General features: G+C 39.1%; 1 protein-coding gene across 1 annotated transcript in view; it reads left to right on the top strand.

Annotated features, from left to right (window-relative positions):
* The window catches only part of FBN2 (fibrillin 2), a gene marked incomplete at both ends in the record, with an annotated part of 118,672 nt that overhangs the window by 56,697 nt on the left and 46,231 nt on the right, over positions 1-15,744 (top strand). Inside the window, 7 exon segments of the mRNA XM_084224742.1 lie at positions 622-747; positions 5,740-5,859; positions 9,300-9,437; positions 10,683-10,686; positions 10,688-10,761; positions 11,062-11,187; positions 14,086-14,313. Of these exon segments, the coding sequence (XP_084080868.1) occupies positions 622-747; positions 5,740-5,859; positions 9,300-9,437; positions 10,683-10,686; positions 10,688-10,761; positions 11,062-11,187; positions 14,086-14,313 (816 nt within the window).

The raw sequence follows: 15,744 nt of genomic DNA, 5'->3' as shown, positions 1-15,744 counted from the left end.
GGGCAATGAGGAAGACCAATTACTTTTTATTAGAATTATTTTCAATTAGTTTAAGAGGAGTGCAGGGAATTATGTTACTATGTGGGATTTTCCTAGTCAATGTGCTTGATAGCCTGGTCTCAATCATAAACTTTTTTTAAATACAGTGTTCCTCTGGAGGGGAGGTGTATGAGTACTCTTGAGATGGCTGCCATGCATGAACCATACAGGATAGATTTTAATCCTCTTCATGGATAACAAAAACAATTTTAGCCTATAAAAGAGAGAACAGTAATTAACATACTGCTGTTTTGGTGTTTAAAAAAAAATAGTTAAAATACTGTATTCAGAGCGATAGACATCCATTAGTTTATATGGTGTAGTCATACAAATGACAAAGATCATTGTCATTTGACCAAGGTCAAGATCATTGACCAAACTCAAGTGACCAAGGTCATTGCAGGAAAACATAAGACTAACCGTGAACTAATTTTTGAGTTTGCTAGTGAAAAAAAAAACAAAACAAACCAACTTTAAAGGCAGAACAGAAATCTTTGCAGTATAAAAACCTGAAAGTGAGTTAGAGCTTTGCAAGCCAGAGGTGTCATTTTTGGTCACGGTCTGTCTCTCCTGTCCCTGCAGACATTGACGAGTGCTCTGTGAACGGGCTGCTGTGTGACAACGGGCTCTGCCGCAACACCCCGGGCAGCTATAGCTGCTCCTGCCCCAGGGGTTACCTGTTCAGCTCAGAGACAGACACCTGTGAAGGTGAGGAGCCTGCACGTCCTGTCAGGTCTGTTGTTTATTCTGTCACGTCAAAGCCAAACCATCAGGAGTGATGGCAGACACCAGAGGAAAAGGGAGAGCTGTGATGTTGCATACACCTTCACATTTCTCTTTTAATTTCCCTGCTTTTTAGTGTGTTAGGTGTTGCTGTTGAATTTCTTTCAGAGTAATCATTTAATTTGATATGATAATGTTTTCCTTTGCTCAGCTACAAAATTTTTAAACTGCAATATGTGCTTGCCTTTGATCATGTACAGGAACACTATGACTGCCATTTAGGGAAATGGTTCTGTCTTGATCACAGAGTCTCCTTTTTCTTTTCTCCCTTCTTCTCTCCCTTCAGTCTGGGGTGATAGTTAATTCTAGATCAAATCTTATTATCTGTGACGCATTCCAGGACCTGGGTATTACTGCCTAGTAATACTAAAATTGTCCTTTGTTTTTTCAGTACAGTCAAAATTGCTTTCTTTATAAATAGTAAAATTTATAAATAGTAAAATTTATAAATAGTAAAATTTATAAATAGTAATATTTATAAATAATCTTTCTAAATAGTAACATTACTATTTAACACAGATGTTAAAGCAGCAAAAATGTCATATAGCAGAAACTAATGAGCAATTTTAGTTATTTTAAAAAAATACATGGAAAACTGTACCAAGAAAGTAAAATTGGAAGCATTAGCTTATGTGCCAACTCTTAATTAGTATTGGGAGTTGTACAGTTTTACGGTCTTCTCCTTTATTTTTTTGTTCAGTTCCACAGTAAATCTCAGTATTTGTAATTATTAGAAAGTTTTTATAGTAAATGGTTTTGCATTTTTCTGGGTGATGGGGAAGCTGTAGTTCTTGGTTGCAAAACACTTTTTATGTGAACCAGTGTAATCATCCAGATTTTTCTGAAGTCGTGGAAGATAATACTGTCCTCAGCTCCTTATTATTATTGATCATGTAAAAGTTACTGCCATACAGCTAAGAAAACACATAGAAAGGAAAGTGGGAAAGTTTTAAATTCTGGCGGTATAAAATATTCACATGTTCTATACAAAAAGTCTTCACCCCTTCTGTGCAAAAGAAATTGCATTCCTTTATATTTTAATACATGTGGGTTTCAGAGGGTCACTTATTCAGAGTGGGGCTTTTCTTCTGCCAACCCTCATGGATTTACAGAGCTTTCTGTGCCAAGCTGTCTCAGTGCCTATCTGCCCACGGTGCTCAGGAATTTATTCTCCAGGGTCTGTCCCTGTGCTGAGTGTCTGTGCACTGCAAGATTTCTGTCTGTGCAAACACCGTGCTGTGTGCCCTTAGTGTACTTGTTTCTTGAGGAATCTTCTAGACAGAGAGACTGATGTAGTGTGGTAAGGGGAGGTGCTCACTACCAAGAACATCAGAGCATAAAACACTGACCTACAGCTGGGTGTGTGAGAAGCCAGAATGCAGACAACCCAGCCAGTCCTGTTGAAATAAAATGTATCTGCATTTTCAAACTTGGATTTATTTCTTAATGGTAATGATTGTTAGTACATCTTGAGTCTTGTCCTTAGATTGACGTCTAAATTTAGCCAGTGAGGTAAAATAAGCTGGTCAGGAGGGGTTTTGTGTAACATTATCTGTAAAACCTGTTAAATGTGTTGTGTTTTTACTCATGTTGGGTAGGCAGTAGTAGTGCTGGGTTGGCAGCAGAGAAAGAAATTACTCTTTTTCTGCCCAAATCCTGTTTCTCATAATTCGTTTTGGAGTTGTAAATTGACTGGTTGTAAAAACCTGCTGTAGTCAGGAGCTCTGTGTTGAGCACTGAAAATGCTCTGATGCTTATTAGTCACCAAGAAATTTTTAATATGACTCTCATCAGCAACTCTGAAGAAACAACAAAACTCTTGTTTTGTTTGTAGTTCAATTGAAATTTTTTATCATTTTGTTGCGAGGAGCAGGAGACTTGTTGGAGGCACCAGAGTCCGTGAAAGTTGAGATTTTTATGACAAGCTCCATGGTTTAGTTTGTGTTTCCAGTGACATAACTAGTTAAATGTAAACCAGATGTGCTTTGAAGTTCATTTCCAGGAATGTACAGTGGACTGTTTCAATTTTTCTTTCTCTGACATTTACAATGTACACTCACTTAAGAGAAAAAACAATTTAAAACACATCTCAACAAATATCTTCATACATAGCAGGTTTTATTTTACCATACAGAATAGTGTTAAAATCAGTTTGGTTTGTTGCTTACTCTTTTAAAAATTACCATTTAGTATTATTATGAGAAGCTGTAGGGAAACATTTTTTGGAGTTTGTTTACATTGTGCATGTGATACTTTTTAAATTGATTCAGCAGTGCACTAATGCTGAAATGCACTTAATATCATCTTTTAATTTTATTTTTCTTTCCTGGATGGTGATTTTGGGATGTAGTCGATGCACTATTATCAGCCTATTGCTATTCAAATTTATTTGGCTTGTGGTTTTGTTTCTTTTTTTCTTCTTACTTAGCATAGTGCTAAAGCATATCAAATGCAGAAATGCCTGGAGCATGGCCCATGAAGCCAAGAGAGCTGACTCTACTTTTCAAAAGGTGTTGAATTTTTGCCCCTCTATCTCCACTTATTCCCCACTTTGGTTGTAGTTTCAGGGACATTGGCTTCCAGGTCTGGCCCTCAAATTTTTTTGTCAGATTTTCATTCAAACTCTGAAAATTTGAAACAAAAAGATGTCTTTTCTTAGAAGAAAATTGGTTTTAATCGTACCTTGCTAAATGCCAGGGAAAATCAAAGGTAGGCATGATAACGTCATATTACTCCCATAAATGTGAAACAGTTTAACTTTCATGTATCTTCTTGAAGTGATGATTTGGATAGTGACATCTGTCTGCTTTTTACTTTGTCTTGCACACTGGTTGTGTCTGTGCAAACCTCTGTGTGAGGTCAGCTGACAGCTGTTAAAACAGTGTGACCCTTCACAAGAAAATCACCCATTTTCAGCTTTAAGTACCTTCACAGATGATGCCTGGTCCCTCATGGAAATTTCTCTCAAGTTGCAACTTATTTAAAGAAGGTTGGAACACTTGTGATTGTTTGGATAGACAATACATCCCTTCAGTTTTGTTAGTTTGTCCTGTCTTTCCAATTTTTTATCACTTTTTTTAAAGCTAGACAAACTTCTGAAGGCAAGATGGCAGATGGAGAGGAAGCAAAAGTGTGTCTCTGTCCCAGAGCATTTCTATTCAGAGGATTATTTGACATAAAGTAGATACTTAAGATTACTTTTTTGTGTCAGAGTGATTTATGTTTTAAGAACCACTTTGGTTTCTCTGCAAAAGGAGCAGAGAACACTCCCCACCACCAGGTATTGCTGGCTGGGGGAAGCCAGAGACTGAGAAGCAGCAGAGACAGGGAGCATTCCCATTCCCTGGGTAATAAAAATTGAGGTAATAGAGTTTAAAATTCATTCACAGGGAGGAGAAGGCCTTGGTGCAGAGCACATAATTGCTGGTGAGGACTCCAGATTGCCAGCTTGGATTCAGAGGGACTTGGAGCTTTTCCTGTCAGAACTAACAATGAAGCACATTGTCCTGACCTGATAAAGCTTTTTAGATCTTGCATCCCTGTATCTGTCTATGATTAATCTGTAAAATGGGCAACCCACAGTTTAAAATCAGGCTTCAGAAACATAAAGCTCTGGCGTTGTTCAGAATGTTGCTGACAGTCAAGGACAAGTCCTGTTTGCTCTTTGTAGATAAGTCCATTAAGTAAAAGATCTGTGAAAGCTGGCTTTTAAATTAAGTGCTTGCTTTTGGCATGAAGAGAGATATCCAAAGTTTCCAAAGTGTACTGATTCTGGGCATTTTTATCTCTCTCTCTTTCTTTCTTTTTTTTTATTTTTAATTAATACATTTTTATTATTATATATATTTAAATACCTGTTGCTTCCTGTGATGCACATCTCTGGTGAAAGGAAGGCTTGATGCATGATAACAAAATAGCAAATTATATCTCTTAGAAAACTTTAAAAAAATAGGGAAGACATTCCAATTTGTCTTGAAAATGATCTCTTGATGCTGTTCATATCGTTAGTACTTAGCTAGATACTACATTAGGTTATAATTAATTTAAGTTAAGATGGTTTAATTTATAGATATTACAAGATACTCCTGAAGCACTGCTAGCAAATATAAGCAAGCACTAAACATTTTTTACTTCAAGCCTGCCAAAGGGAACTGGTTGGATTATAATGTATGGCTTGATTCAGGATGCATATAAAAAAATTAGATTACTTGAGTTCAGAATGAAATGGTGGATATGCATCAACAGTTCTTCTTGGAGAGAATGTGTATTGTATCAGTCTTAAAACTGATTCCACTTAAAAGAAAAAAATCAGCAAATAATGCTGTCTGCAGGGGTCCTATTCTTGCATGTGAACAAGCTTAAAAACCTCACAGGGATAATAAACAGGATTTTGAGGCTAAAGAGAAGTACCATTTACAGTATTCCAATTACAACTGCTGTTTCTTGTACGTTTCCATAGCTAGAGAATTGCACCCAGCATTGTGACACTTTGCTTCTGACAGGGTTTTCTTAATTCTTCTCATGGAGCCATAAATGGCAGAAACAATGAGGGCTTTGTTTGTTCTCTGCCTGGTGTGGCTGGGAATGCATTTGCCTTCTGTGAACAAAGAGTTTTGTTTTCTCATGGGACAGTTGTAATTGATGCTGGAGAACTTTATGGCCCATGCTGTTGGAAATTAATTGTCCTTGTAGGAAAGGGCCATTTAATTAACACCCCCAAAATATATGCACTTCAAAATACAGCCTACCTGTCTGTCCTTGTATCTTTTGATACAAGCCTTGCTGGGAGGGGCAAATATTTCAGGCAGTCCTGGTCCCTCACAGTCCACAACAGCATTTAGAGAGTATAAATTACCGTGGAATACTTCCCAGCAGCACTCTTTAGTCCTAATAATGCCTTTTGTTTCTGGATTACAGACATAAACGAATGTGAAAGCAGCCCATGTGTCAATGGTGCCTGCAGGAACAACCTTGGGTCGTTCCACTGTGAGTGTTCATCGGGCAGCAAGTTGGACCCCACAGGACTGATTTGTATTGGTGGGTGTTTCCTCCTTTTATTTTCCCTTTTTATAAATATATATATTTATTTTTATGTATATATATATATACACACACATGTTCTACATGTATCTAAAAATGTTAGCATCCTTTGGGCATTCTTTTGGAAAAAAGCAGAATGCTGCAGAGGTTTTATTGCAGTAAGCAGCAACAGTTGCCTGCAGGATGTCATTGGCATTATCTTTAAAAGCCTTTCATTAATGTAGTTTTTTTCCCATGGCTTTCTAAGATAATTCAGAAGGGTTGCAGTCTTCTGTACATTGCAGCTGTTTATAAGCTGCCATTGTTTCATATTATTTGTGTAGCATAATTGAAATTATTGTAGGATATGTGTGGTGCTCTGGCTGTATTTCAGTCTCATTAATAAGTGGGTGTCATAATTAAGTGCGTGATGCTAATCTTAAATGTTATTTTTGTTTTCATATGGATTTGTTTGGTGTTTTTAATTTGAATTTTCTTGTCAGGATTTTCTTAAGGTGGAAAAACGAATGCAAAGACTCAAGCTTCTGTTTAATTATGGAATTCTTCCATGCCTTAATGTCTTTTTTAAGTGAATGTTTCTTTTATCCTTAAGCTTTCCCTTATATTTCCTTGAAGCATTACTGGCTGGTGAAGTTTATTGGTTTTTTTGTAGTTTTCATGTTGTGCTAATTTCTTGACATAACCCTACTAACATAAGCTTTTTGTACCTCTTATTTTTAATCTTGTGTTCTTACATCCAAAGGGGCCACAGGTTCACAAAGAGCCTAATTATAACAGTGTTCTGGATTTACATTGCAAATGGTTTTCGTTGGATTGTTTACAGTATGAGGTCCCATTTGGCCTGAATAGCTGTGACAAATAACAGAAAATATAAACAGAAAAATCAGCTGAGTAGTCAGATAAAAACTGAGGAACGAGATCCAGCTACATACTGTGAGCCTAATCATTAGCTTTTCATGTTAACAAAAACTGTCTCAGGAACCATGTTTTCCCACTAAAAGTGTGAATATGTTAAGACAGAAGGGTCAGAAGTAGAGCTGGTGCAAAACATACAGATTTTTACTGCTAGAGCCCAGTTTTTCCACCTTGGCCAAAATTTCATTGACATTGGAAGCAATGACAGGAGGGCAGGCTGGGTTATTGAAAAATGACTGAGGGGCTGGAGATTGCGTGTGACTTATTGTGTGGAAAAATTTAAAAGTGTTCTTATCAAATGTGTGCTATTTTAAATCTCAAGCTGATTTTCCTTCATAACCCCTGCAGAGAAAAACTTGTATATTGAATATATTTGCCCTATTTTTTTTTTTTTAGCAGATTGCTTCTGTAAAGCACTGCTGTAGCAACAGATACCTTATTCCTAATCACAAATGAAAGGCTAAAATAGTATTGAGGTTTAGGATTTTTTTGTGTTCTGCACAGGAATGATCAAAGTAAGGTAATGTCTGACAAGTTTATTTTTTTTTACTTTCAAATTTGCTCTCATGTCAGAACTAGAATCAGTACCACATTGTTCAGCATAGATGTGAGGCATTTGTCTCTTTCTGTGAGCTTTCCTGGGCAGAGAGAGAAAAATCCCTTGCTCAAATTACAGTCATTTGCACTCAGATTTAAGCTCAAACCTTCACCAGATGAGGGTTTAAAGTTCAGCAGTGGTAATAAAAACTTTCAGCCATGATATTGACATACTTTGCTTGCCCACGGGCAGCTTTTGCAATATTAAGACTGTGCTTGTGCAGGGAAAAAAAGGGGAATTGTTTTTGAAGGGTATTTGAAGTATACAAGTGTTTCATTGCTATTTTGGGAATTGCCCATACCTTAGGGATACTACCATTTGTGCTTTTTGAAATACACACTTTTACATGCTTTTGACGCATATTTTAGTCAAGATTTTTGGAGTTCATACAGTGCACAATAAGTAGGATGCCATCTGCCTGTATTATCCATATATTCTTCTTCAAGTCAGAATCAAAGAGATAAGAGCAACAGAAAGAATGCTTTGATGTTGGATAATAACTCTTTCACCAAAGATTTTTGTCTGGACAAAAGAGATGATGCAAAATAAAGTAATAGCCTGAAAAGGATATGACAAGCAGACTTTGGAAGGATAGTGTGGATGCAGCTGGTGTGAGCAGAAGCACCTGCTAATTTGTAGAATGTGAATAATTTTTGAGATACTGGTTTTGATTTTTCATTCCTATAAAGTTGGAAAGTAAAATGAAATCATGTTGAGTTCTGTATTTATGCACTTGTTCAAGTGTGGAGCTCTGTCCCACATGTTTGAGATCAGTGTAAACTTAAATAATAAAACTGTTTTTACACCTAGCTGTTAATGAAATACCCTGCCCAGTTTCTAGGGCTGATTTCACTCACATTATTGGGTGAGGTTTTTTCCTGTTGCTTTAACCTAAGAAAGAATGTGCTTCTTGTGGTCTGCATAATTTTTAATATGACAGCTTAGTAGAAAATTTGAAGCTGTTTGGAAGAAAATAAGTTGGAATGATTTTGTCTTAAGCACATTGTTCCTGAGCAGGAGGTATTGGTAAAATGTCTGGCTTTTTGCACATACAATGCATGTAAATCTTAAAGCCAAATCCTATTTTCCTTTCATTATTGATCAAACTCAATTTGTCTGGGTCACTTTGAACTCTTGAGTATGTACCTACATTTAAACCTCACCCAGGCTGAGCTCCCATTTTAGGTCTGACCTAACAGGCTGCTTTTGCTGTCTGATCACCAATCCCTAAGACAGGATTGCCTGTCTCAATAAATGTTCCATTTAAGAGTAACCTTGTTAAGGTAGGGAAGTGTAAAGGTGTTGAAGGTAGAACTTAAAAAGTATGTACCTGATTTGAGATCTGGCTGACTTTTCAAAGTGCAGCTAATGCAGCAGCCGAACCAGACCCCTAAAATAATACAGAACACTCCCACCCACCACATTTTTGGTTTTTTTTTAAAACTTCCTTACAACCTTGAAGGCTTCCCTTTGAGAGACACAAGAACACCTGCATTTCGGAAAGGGTTCAGGCAGGAAAGGGAGTCCCAGGAAAGGGAGTCCCACACTGGGATCTCAGCTTTTGTATATTTTAGATGGATCAGCCACTAGCTGAAAGAAATTAATAAATCCACTGCAGTATCTGGAATACCTCTGCCAGCTGTGGGACCTGGATTGTAAAATGCCTCAGGCAGTGTGGTTTTCTGGTCACTTTCAGTGATAGTACTATCCCTTTACACTAAAATAAAATATTTAGTTTAGATAAATAGCACTATTTAGCACTATTTATCTAAACTGTGTACAAAGTAACTTTAATGGAAGATTTTTCTTTTTAAAGAGAGCCTGTGCTCCCTTGGTATTCTGCCTGCTGGTGTCATGGACATGGCATTCCAGCTCTTCTAGCTGTGACAATTCTGTGTTGTTTTTGCTTTCTGTTCTGCTGCAGACAGCCTGAAGGGGACTTGTTGGCTTAATATCCGAGACAGCCACTGTGAAGTCAACATCAATGGTGCCACGCTGAAATCTGAGTGCTGTGCTACTTTAGGAGCAGCTTGGGGCAGCCCATGTGAACGGTGTGAATTGGGTATGCTCCACCATCCTGCTTTTTTTTTGGAGAAGGGCATAAGTATCACTAGTAGATTCTTACCATCTCTGTATATAAAAAAAACCCCAAACAAAAAAGCATCCCCAAAAAACAAAACAAAACAAACCAACCAACTAAACAAAAAAACACCAAAACCAACCCCCTCCCTAAAAACCTATGAAAAGACGTTGTCTTCTTTAGAAGTTATCTATTTTAGACTTGTAATCTGCCCCATCAGGGATCATTCTGAGAACTTTGAAGCATACCAGGAAATAACATGTGATTAAACCTCTTAATGGCTACAGTATGTTTCATCTCCACAAGGACTATGTATTGAGTAGGATAGGGGGAGGTAAAGGACTAAAATATCTGGCAAAATTAATTTTTATGGTGTGGGCTGTTAACTTCTTTCCCAGCTCTTTTCAAACATGTAGCTTGTGTACCATCATTGACTGCAGAAATAGTGCTGCTGTTATGTTGCAGGGCTAGTTATGGAAGCTGGAAGCAGCAATGCTAACTGCACTCCAGTTTGTAGCAAAAATACTGGTCCCCTGAAGGTTTGAAAAGTGACACTGGCAGCTGAAGTGGTGTTAAGATGTTTTAGCCTCTCATTTTAATTGGAACAGTAACTGTGGGCACATGTATCCTCCCTAACAAGCAGCATCCTGCAGAGCTCTTAAGTGTGCAGTGCAGCAAAGGTTCTCCTTTGGACTTCAGGAAGCAGATGGTCAGGTTAGACTGGTAAAACTGATCAAAATCTAATCAATCTAGACAGCTAATCAGCTCAGATTGGGTGAGTGTGGGCTCTGAATTTCCTACTCTGCAAGTAGTTAAATTACAGCAAGCTCTGAAATCATTATATGATGCTGTATTTTACATGCATCTCCTCAAGTAAGTTCATTGCTCAGATCCATTATTAAGCTTTGGTGGGGAAAAAAAAAGCTGAAAACTGACATTACTGCAGTTTTTAAATCTTCAGGCCTCTTGAAGGAATTTTACCTTTTAGCTAGGTGTGAGTGCAGGGACTGATCTGATTAGATGCTGATCATTTCACTAAGGAGAGCACATGAGAAAGAACAGTCTAAGATTAATTTCCTCAACTATTCACTTAGTTTAAATATGAGTCAATACTTTTCTTGATTGAGGCTAGAGCACTCTCCACCTTACAGAGTGAAATTACTTGCAAATTCTGAAGATACATGTATTTTTAAATTTTCTGCGCCTGCTTTCCTGTCACTAAAGCAGTAACCGTATCTCTCTGGCTTGATTCCAGACACAGCTTGCTCAAGAGGATTTGCCAGAGTGAAGGGTGTTACCTGTGAAGGTGAAGTTTTTGCTTCTTACTCAATGTTATATGTAATAATGAGTGTCAGTGGTTTTAGGCTTTTGGATTTTTGTTACATACACAGTTACATTCACAACTTTATTTTATACGTATTTCACATAAGCATGAATTACCTCACATCACGTATTACTCTCAACATGTCACTTTCCCCTCCCATTTGGAAATGTCATAATGGGGGTTTCTCTGTGTTATTTCTTTCCTGTCACTTAAAATTCTCCATACAGCTGTAGCTCTCCCCTTGGAGCCAGCAGGTGACTGAACTCTTTGTGTCCCCGACAGACGTAAACGAGTGCGAGGTTTTCCCGGGGGTTTGTCCCAATGGGCGGTGCATCAACAGCAGAGGCTCCTTCCACTGCGAGTGCCCCGAGGGGCTGACCCTGGACAGCACAGGGCGAGTGTGTTTAGGTAAGAGCACACCCCACTGTCCCACAGCTGTCCAAAATCGTTCTTTGAGGGGCTGGAAAGAAAGCGTGGTTTATTTCTGAATTATCCCAGATAACGTGCCTGCTCGGATGTCGAATGTCTGTGCCAGTTCAGAGAGGAGCTGTTAATTCCTTCAAGGAATGAGTTTGTTTTGAGGCTTGTTTTGCCCTCAGTGCAGTCAGCAGGCTGTGCTAAAGTGCTGTCTCTGCTCTGACTCCTGCTCAGGAGCAGCAGTGTCCTGGGTGATGGATGGTGAGCACAAATATGCTGGTGCAAATTAGTCTTTTTTTTTCAGCGCACAGGCCAGTGTGCCATTCTTTTCCTGACATTTGGGTACACAAGTACAAGATTTTGCCTGCACACTTGGTTGATTTGTCTTCTGGTTGACCTGCTTTGCTGCTAGTGGGATGGACCCTTGAGTATAATTACCATAATTAACTTTTCTGGAGACCTTATTGTATTTTCCTGGTGTTACAGTAAACCTAACAACAGTCAGCTTTTTTGGTTTTAATGTGTATTCACTGCAGTATTAAATTAATTCAGTAACATAGGGAGGGGTTTTTTTAAAATTTTTTTTCCATATAATTTTTTCCCTTTTTTTAACCACAAGAGTAACAAAAGGGTCATTTCATAAGTCAGAATGTCTGGTACAATAAGGAAACAGATGTGGCTGTCCCATCAAATTAAAAGGTTGTTTAATAAGTGAGAATACTTGGTACAGTAAAGAAATACATGTGTCTGTCCTGTCAAATACACACGGAATCCTAAAAAGCACAGTCATATGAGGATAAGGGTTTATCTTTATATGGGGAGACAGCAAAAGAAATTCTTGTACTTTTATGTGGTACAGGAAATATCCAGAAATTTAGCTTTAGTGCAACATCAGCAACTCCAAATGGCTGAACACTGTGCAGAAATGCAGAGTCTTGAGCAGGAGCTGAGTGTTAATGTGTGCTTGTGTTCTGCCAGGTGACGGGGGTGATTTAAAAAACACAGACACCAATGGAAAGAATGGCGTCATTTTATTAAGAATATAAAGGCAACGCAAAAGTAAAATAATTCATTCAATAAAACTACACGATGGGTTTTAGCAACAAGCAGAAGTAAGCAAGGTAGGGCACCTAATCATTACTATGTGAGGGAAAGGATAGTGATTGAGAAAGATTCATCCCCAGCTGCCTAAATACTCCTAAATAATCCAGATCCTCAGTGGCTGGGGAGCCTCATTCACAGCGAGGACCTGGAGAACCTTCCCAGCACCTGGGAAAATCCTACATCGTGTGTCCACCTCTAGCTGGGGTCTCCAAATTCACCCTGAAAGTGGGTCCAGCTTTTATGGGCCCAAATCACCAAGTCAGAGCAACTTGATTATATTTTTAGCACAGAAACTCCTGGATCTGGTGGCACACGTCCCATCCAGCAAGGGCTGGGGCTTGGCCAGGGCCCAGGCCTCAGCTTTGGAGGGTTTCCCCTAAAATACCCCACAAACAGGCCTCTATTCATGAAGAAACTGATGCCTTTTCCAGGGCTACCTAAGAGCAGAGGCCAGACACAATTAAGGGAACAAAAAGTGGTTATATTTACTGAAGGGCCTTCAGGTACACTTCCTGAAGACAGACAAAACCCTTCCAGGGCTTGCACCCAAAAATGGATGACAGGTCACAGGTTTTTATACTTTTATAAGTTTGGTCCAGTTGCATATTGGGGGTTAATCTTCCAGTTACATTTACAATTCCATTACAGCTTCAGGTAACGAAGTAATTTTACCCTAGGTTTTCTCCCCCCAACTCACTTTTGTTTACATTTCTTGGGGCCTGAGGCAGTGAGGAGTCCTTGATTCCCAGGCCTAGAGAGGAATTGTTGTGTCTGCCCAAAATACGAAGACAGTAGCTAGCACTGTATATAGAGTTTAGAGTTATACACTAAAGAACTGCAGGATGACATAAAAATACATAAATATATGAAAAATATACAAGGTAAAATCCTAAGGCATCAACAGCACTTAGGAAAGTTTCTTAAAATTGATACGTTCTTTACAGATAACTATACAAGGTTATACAGAGCTAGCCTAAGCACTTTTCTAATCTCTTTTTAGCTAAATAAAATACTGGTGGTGTTAATCACAACTGGATTCATCTTGTAAGTCAACTCCAGCTGAGCCCTGCTGCTCAAGCCTCGGCACGCATGTGGAAAATGCCAGTAACTTGTTTTTAAAATTTTAAAAATTCAATAGTAATAAAATGGTTATAAAAATAGCAATATAATTAGAGTAATAAGAATTTTGGACAATTTGGATTAGGACAATATGAGACAATAATGACAATATGAGACAATAGAAACAAAGCATTACAGACGTCCGGGTACCTTTTTCTGGGCAGCACAAGCCCGAAAAAGGACCCACGTTAACAGAGGATTAACCCTTAAAAACAACAGCCTGTTGCATATTCATACACCTCATACATGATGCATAAATTCCATTCAAACACAGGATTCTGTCTGGTCAGTGTCAGTTTCTTCCTCTGGATCCTAACCGGCTGAGTGAGGCGAGAGGAGTGAGGTGGGAAGAGGTTTGCTTCTTCTGATAAGAGAGCAATAAATTGTTTTTCTCTGAAATATTTAGGCGTCCTATGCTATCTTGCTGAGAGTTTTCTCTTTAAAAAAAGGGATATTACATAGCATAGTTTCTATTTTAAGATTTTGTTATAACCCAAAACTATATTTAACACACTACTGAAGAAAATCAATACAGCATAACTTTGTAGCACAACACATATAATATTCATTTTACTTTTTGTGGAAATACCATAAAATACACATTTTTCACAATGTAACAGCCGAGAAGAGGTATAAATGCCTGTTTGTTGTTGTTGCGGAGCGCAGATATTCGCACGGAGCAGTGCTACCTGCGGTGGGAGGAGGAGGAATGCGTGCAGCCCGTGCCCGGCCGGCTCCGGATGGATTCCTGCTGCTGCGCCCTGGGCGCCGCCTGGGGCTCCGGCTGCCAGCGCTGCCCCGCGCCCGGCTCCCGGGAACACCGCGCCCTGTGCCCCAGGGGTCCCGGCTTCTCCAGCAGGGGGGATCTCCTCACCGGCAGGCCGTTCTACAAAGGTGAGCCTCCCTCCTCCTGCCTGTGGGTGCATCCCAGAGGGAATTCCGTGGTTTGAGGCTGCTTGCTGCACGCTTGGGAGATGGATAAAGAAAGAGGTGATGGTGCTAATGGCTCGGGGTTTGTTGTGGGAATCTGTAATATTAGAGGGTTTTGAGAAAGCTGCAAAAGGCAGGCAGAAAAGCTACAGAAAAGTTTATCTAGCAAGACATTAGGAAATTTTAAGTTTAGTAATGGAGCTCTGTGCATTGTGTTTTAAGGCTTACAAACAGGTATTGTACTGGAAATAAGCAAGCATTGTTTTAACCAGCAGTACCTGTGCTTCCACCAGTTGGATGGAAGCACCGTCAGTGTGCTTCTGCTTTGTGGGATTGGTCAAAAACCTTATAAAGTGAGTTGTGACATGAAATTCTTGGTCTGCTGCCTGGGATGTGAGCTGCTGCCATCTTCCCATTGTCATAACCATGTAATGAGACTGATGCTGGAAAATAAAACAGCTCAAGGCACGTTCCTCAGCAGTCCCATCCCGTTTGTGATTTGTATATAAACCCCAACCAGCGACAGGTGTTCCTAGAATAGAGGCTAGACAAGATTAAAGTGGGTGTTTATTGAAGGCCTTCAATAGGTACAGTTTTTCAAAACAGTCAGAAACCTCTGAGAGAAGCTACACCCAAGATGGAACACTGTTGCAGTGCTGTGAGGGTCCCCAGGATGAGGTGAGAGATGAGAATCTGACTCCAAATTCTCAGAAGGCTGATTTATTGTTTGATGATATTATATTATATTAAAAGAAATTATACATTAAACTATACTAAAGAAAGAGAAAGGACACATCAGAAGGCTAAACAAGAATGAATAATAAAAACCCGTGACAGACCAGAGTCCTGACACAGCTGGACTGGGATTGGTCATTAGGTTGAAACAATTGACATGCTGGGTAAGCAATTCTCCAAATCACATTCCAGAGAAGAAAAACATGGAGAAGCTGAGGCTTCTCATCTTCCCAGGAGAAGAAATCCTGGTGAAGGGATTTTTCAGAAAGTATCACGGTGACAGAAAATGATCACAAGTTTTTCACCCAGGTAAAGGTTGGTTCATTTATGTGTCAGGGCTTAATCATCCAATTACAGCTTCAGGTTATGAAGTCATTTACTCTAAGTTTGCCCCCCCCAAATTTTGACATTTTTTTGTCTCTCAGGGCCTGAGACAGTTAGGTGTCCTTCAGTTTCATGCCTAGAGAAGAATTGTTTTGCCTGAATAAAATGGGAGAACAGTAGATGACAGGCTATGGAGTTTTAGAGTTATACACTAAAGCAGTACAGGATCTGAAAAATATAAAACCTAAATCCTAAGGCATCAATTCTGGTGTCTGAGGATTAATTGTGGGTGCATCCCTGAGGGTATCCTGAGGAAATGCCTGGGTTTGAGGCTGC

Source organism: Fringilla coelebs (assembly GCF_963513975.1).
Source record: "Fringilla coelebs genome assembly, chromosome: Z".
Classification (NCBI taxonomy): domain Eukaryota; kingdom Metazoa; phylum Chordata; class Aves; order Passeriformes; family Fringillidae; genus Fringilla; species Fringilla coelebs.
Note: the sequence above shows the minus strand (reverse complement) of the source record. Positions and strands in the feature narration are given on the sequence as shown.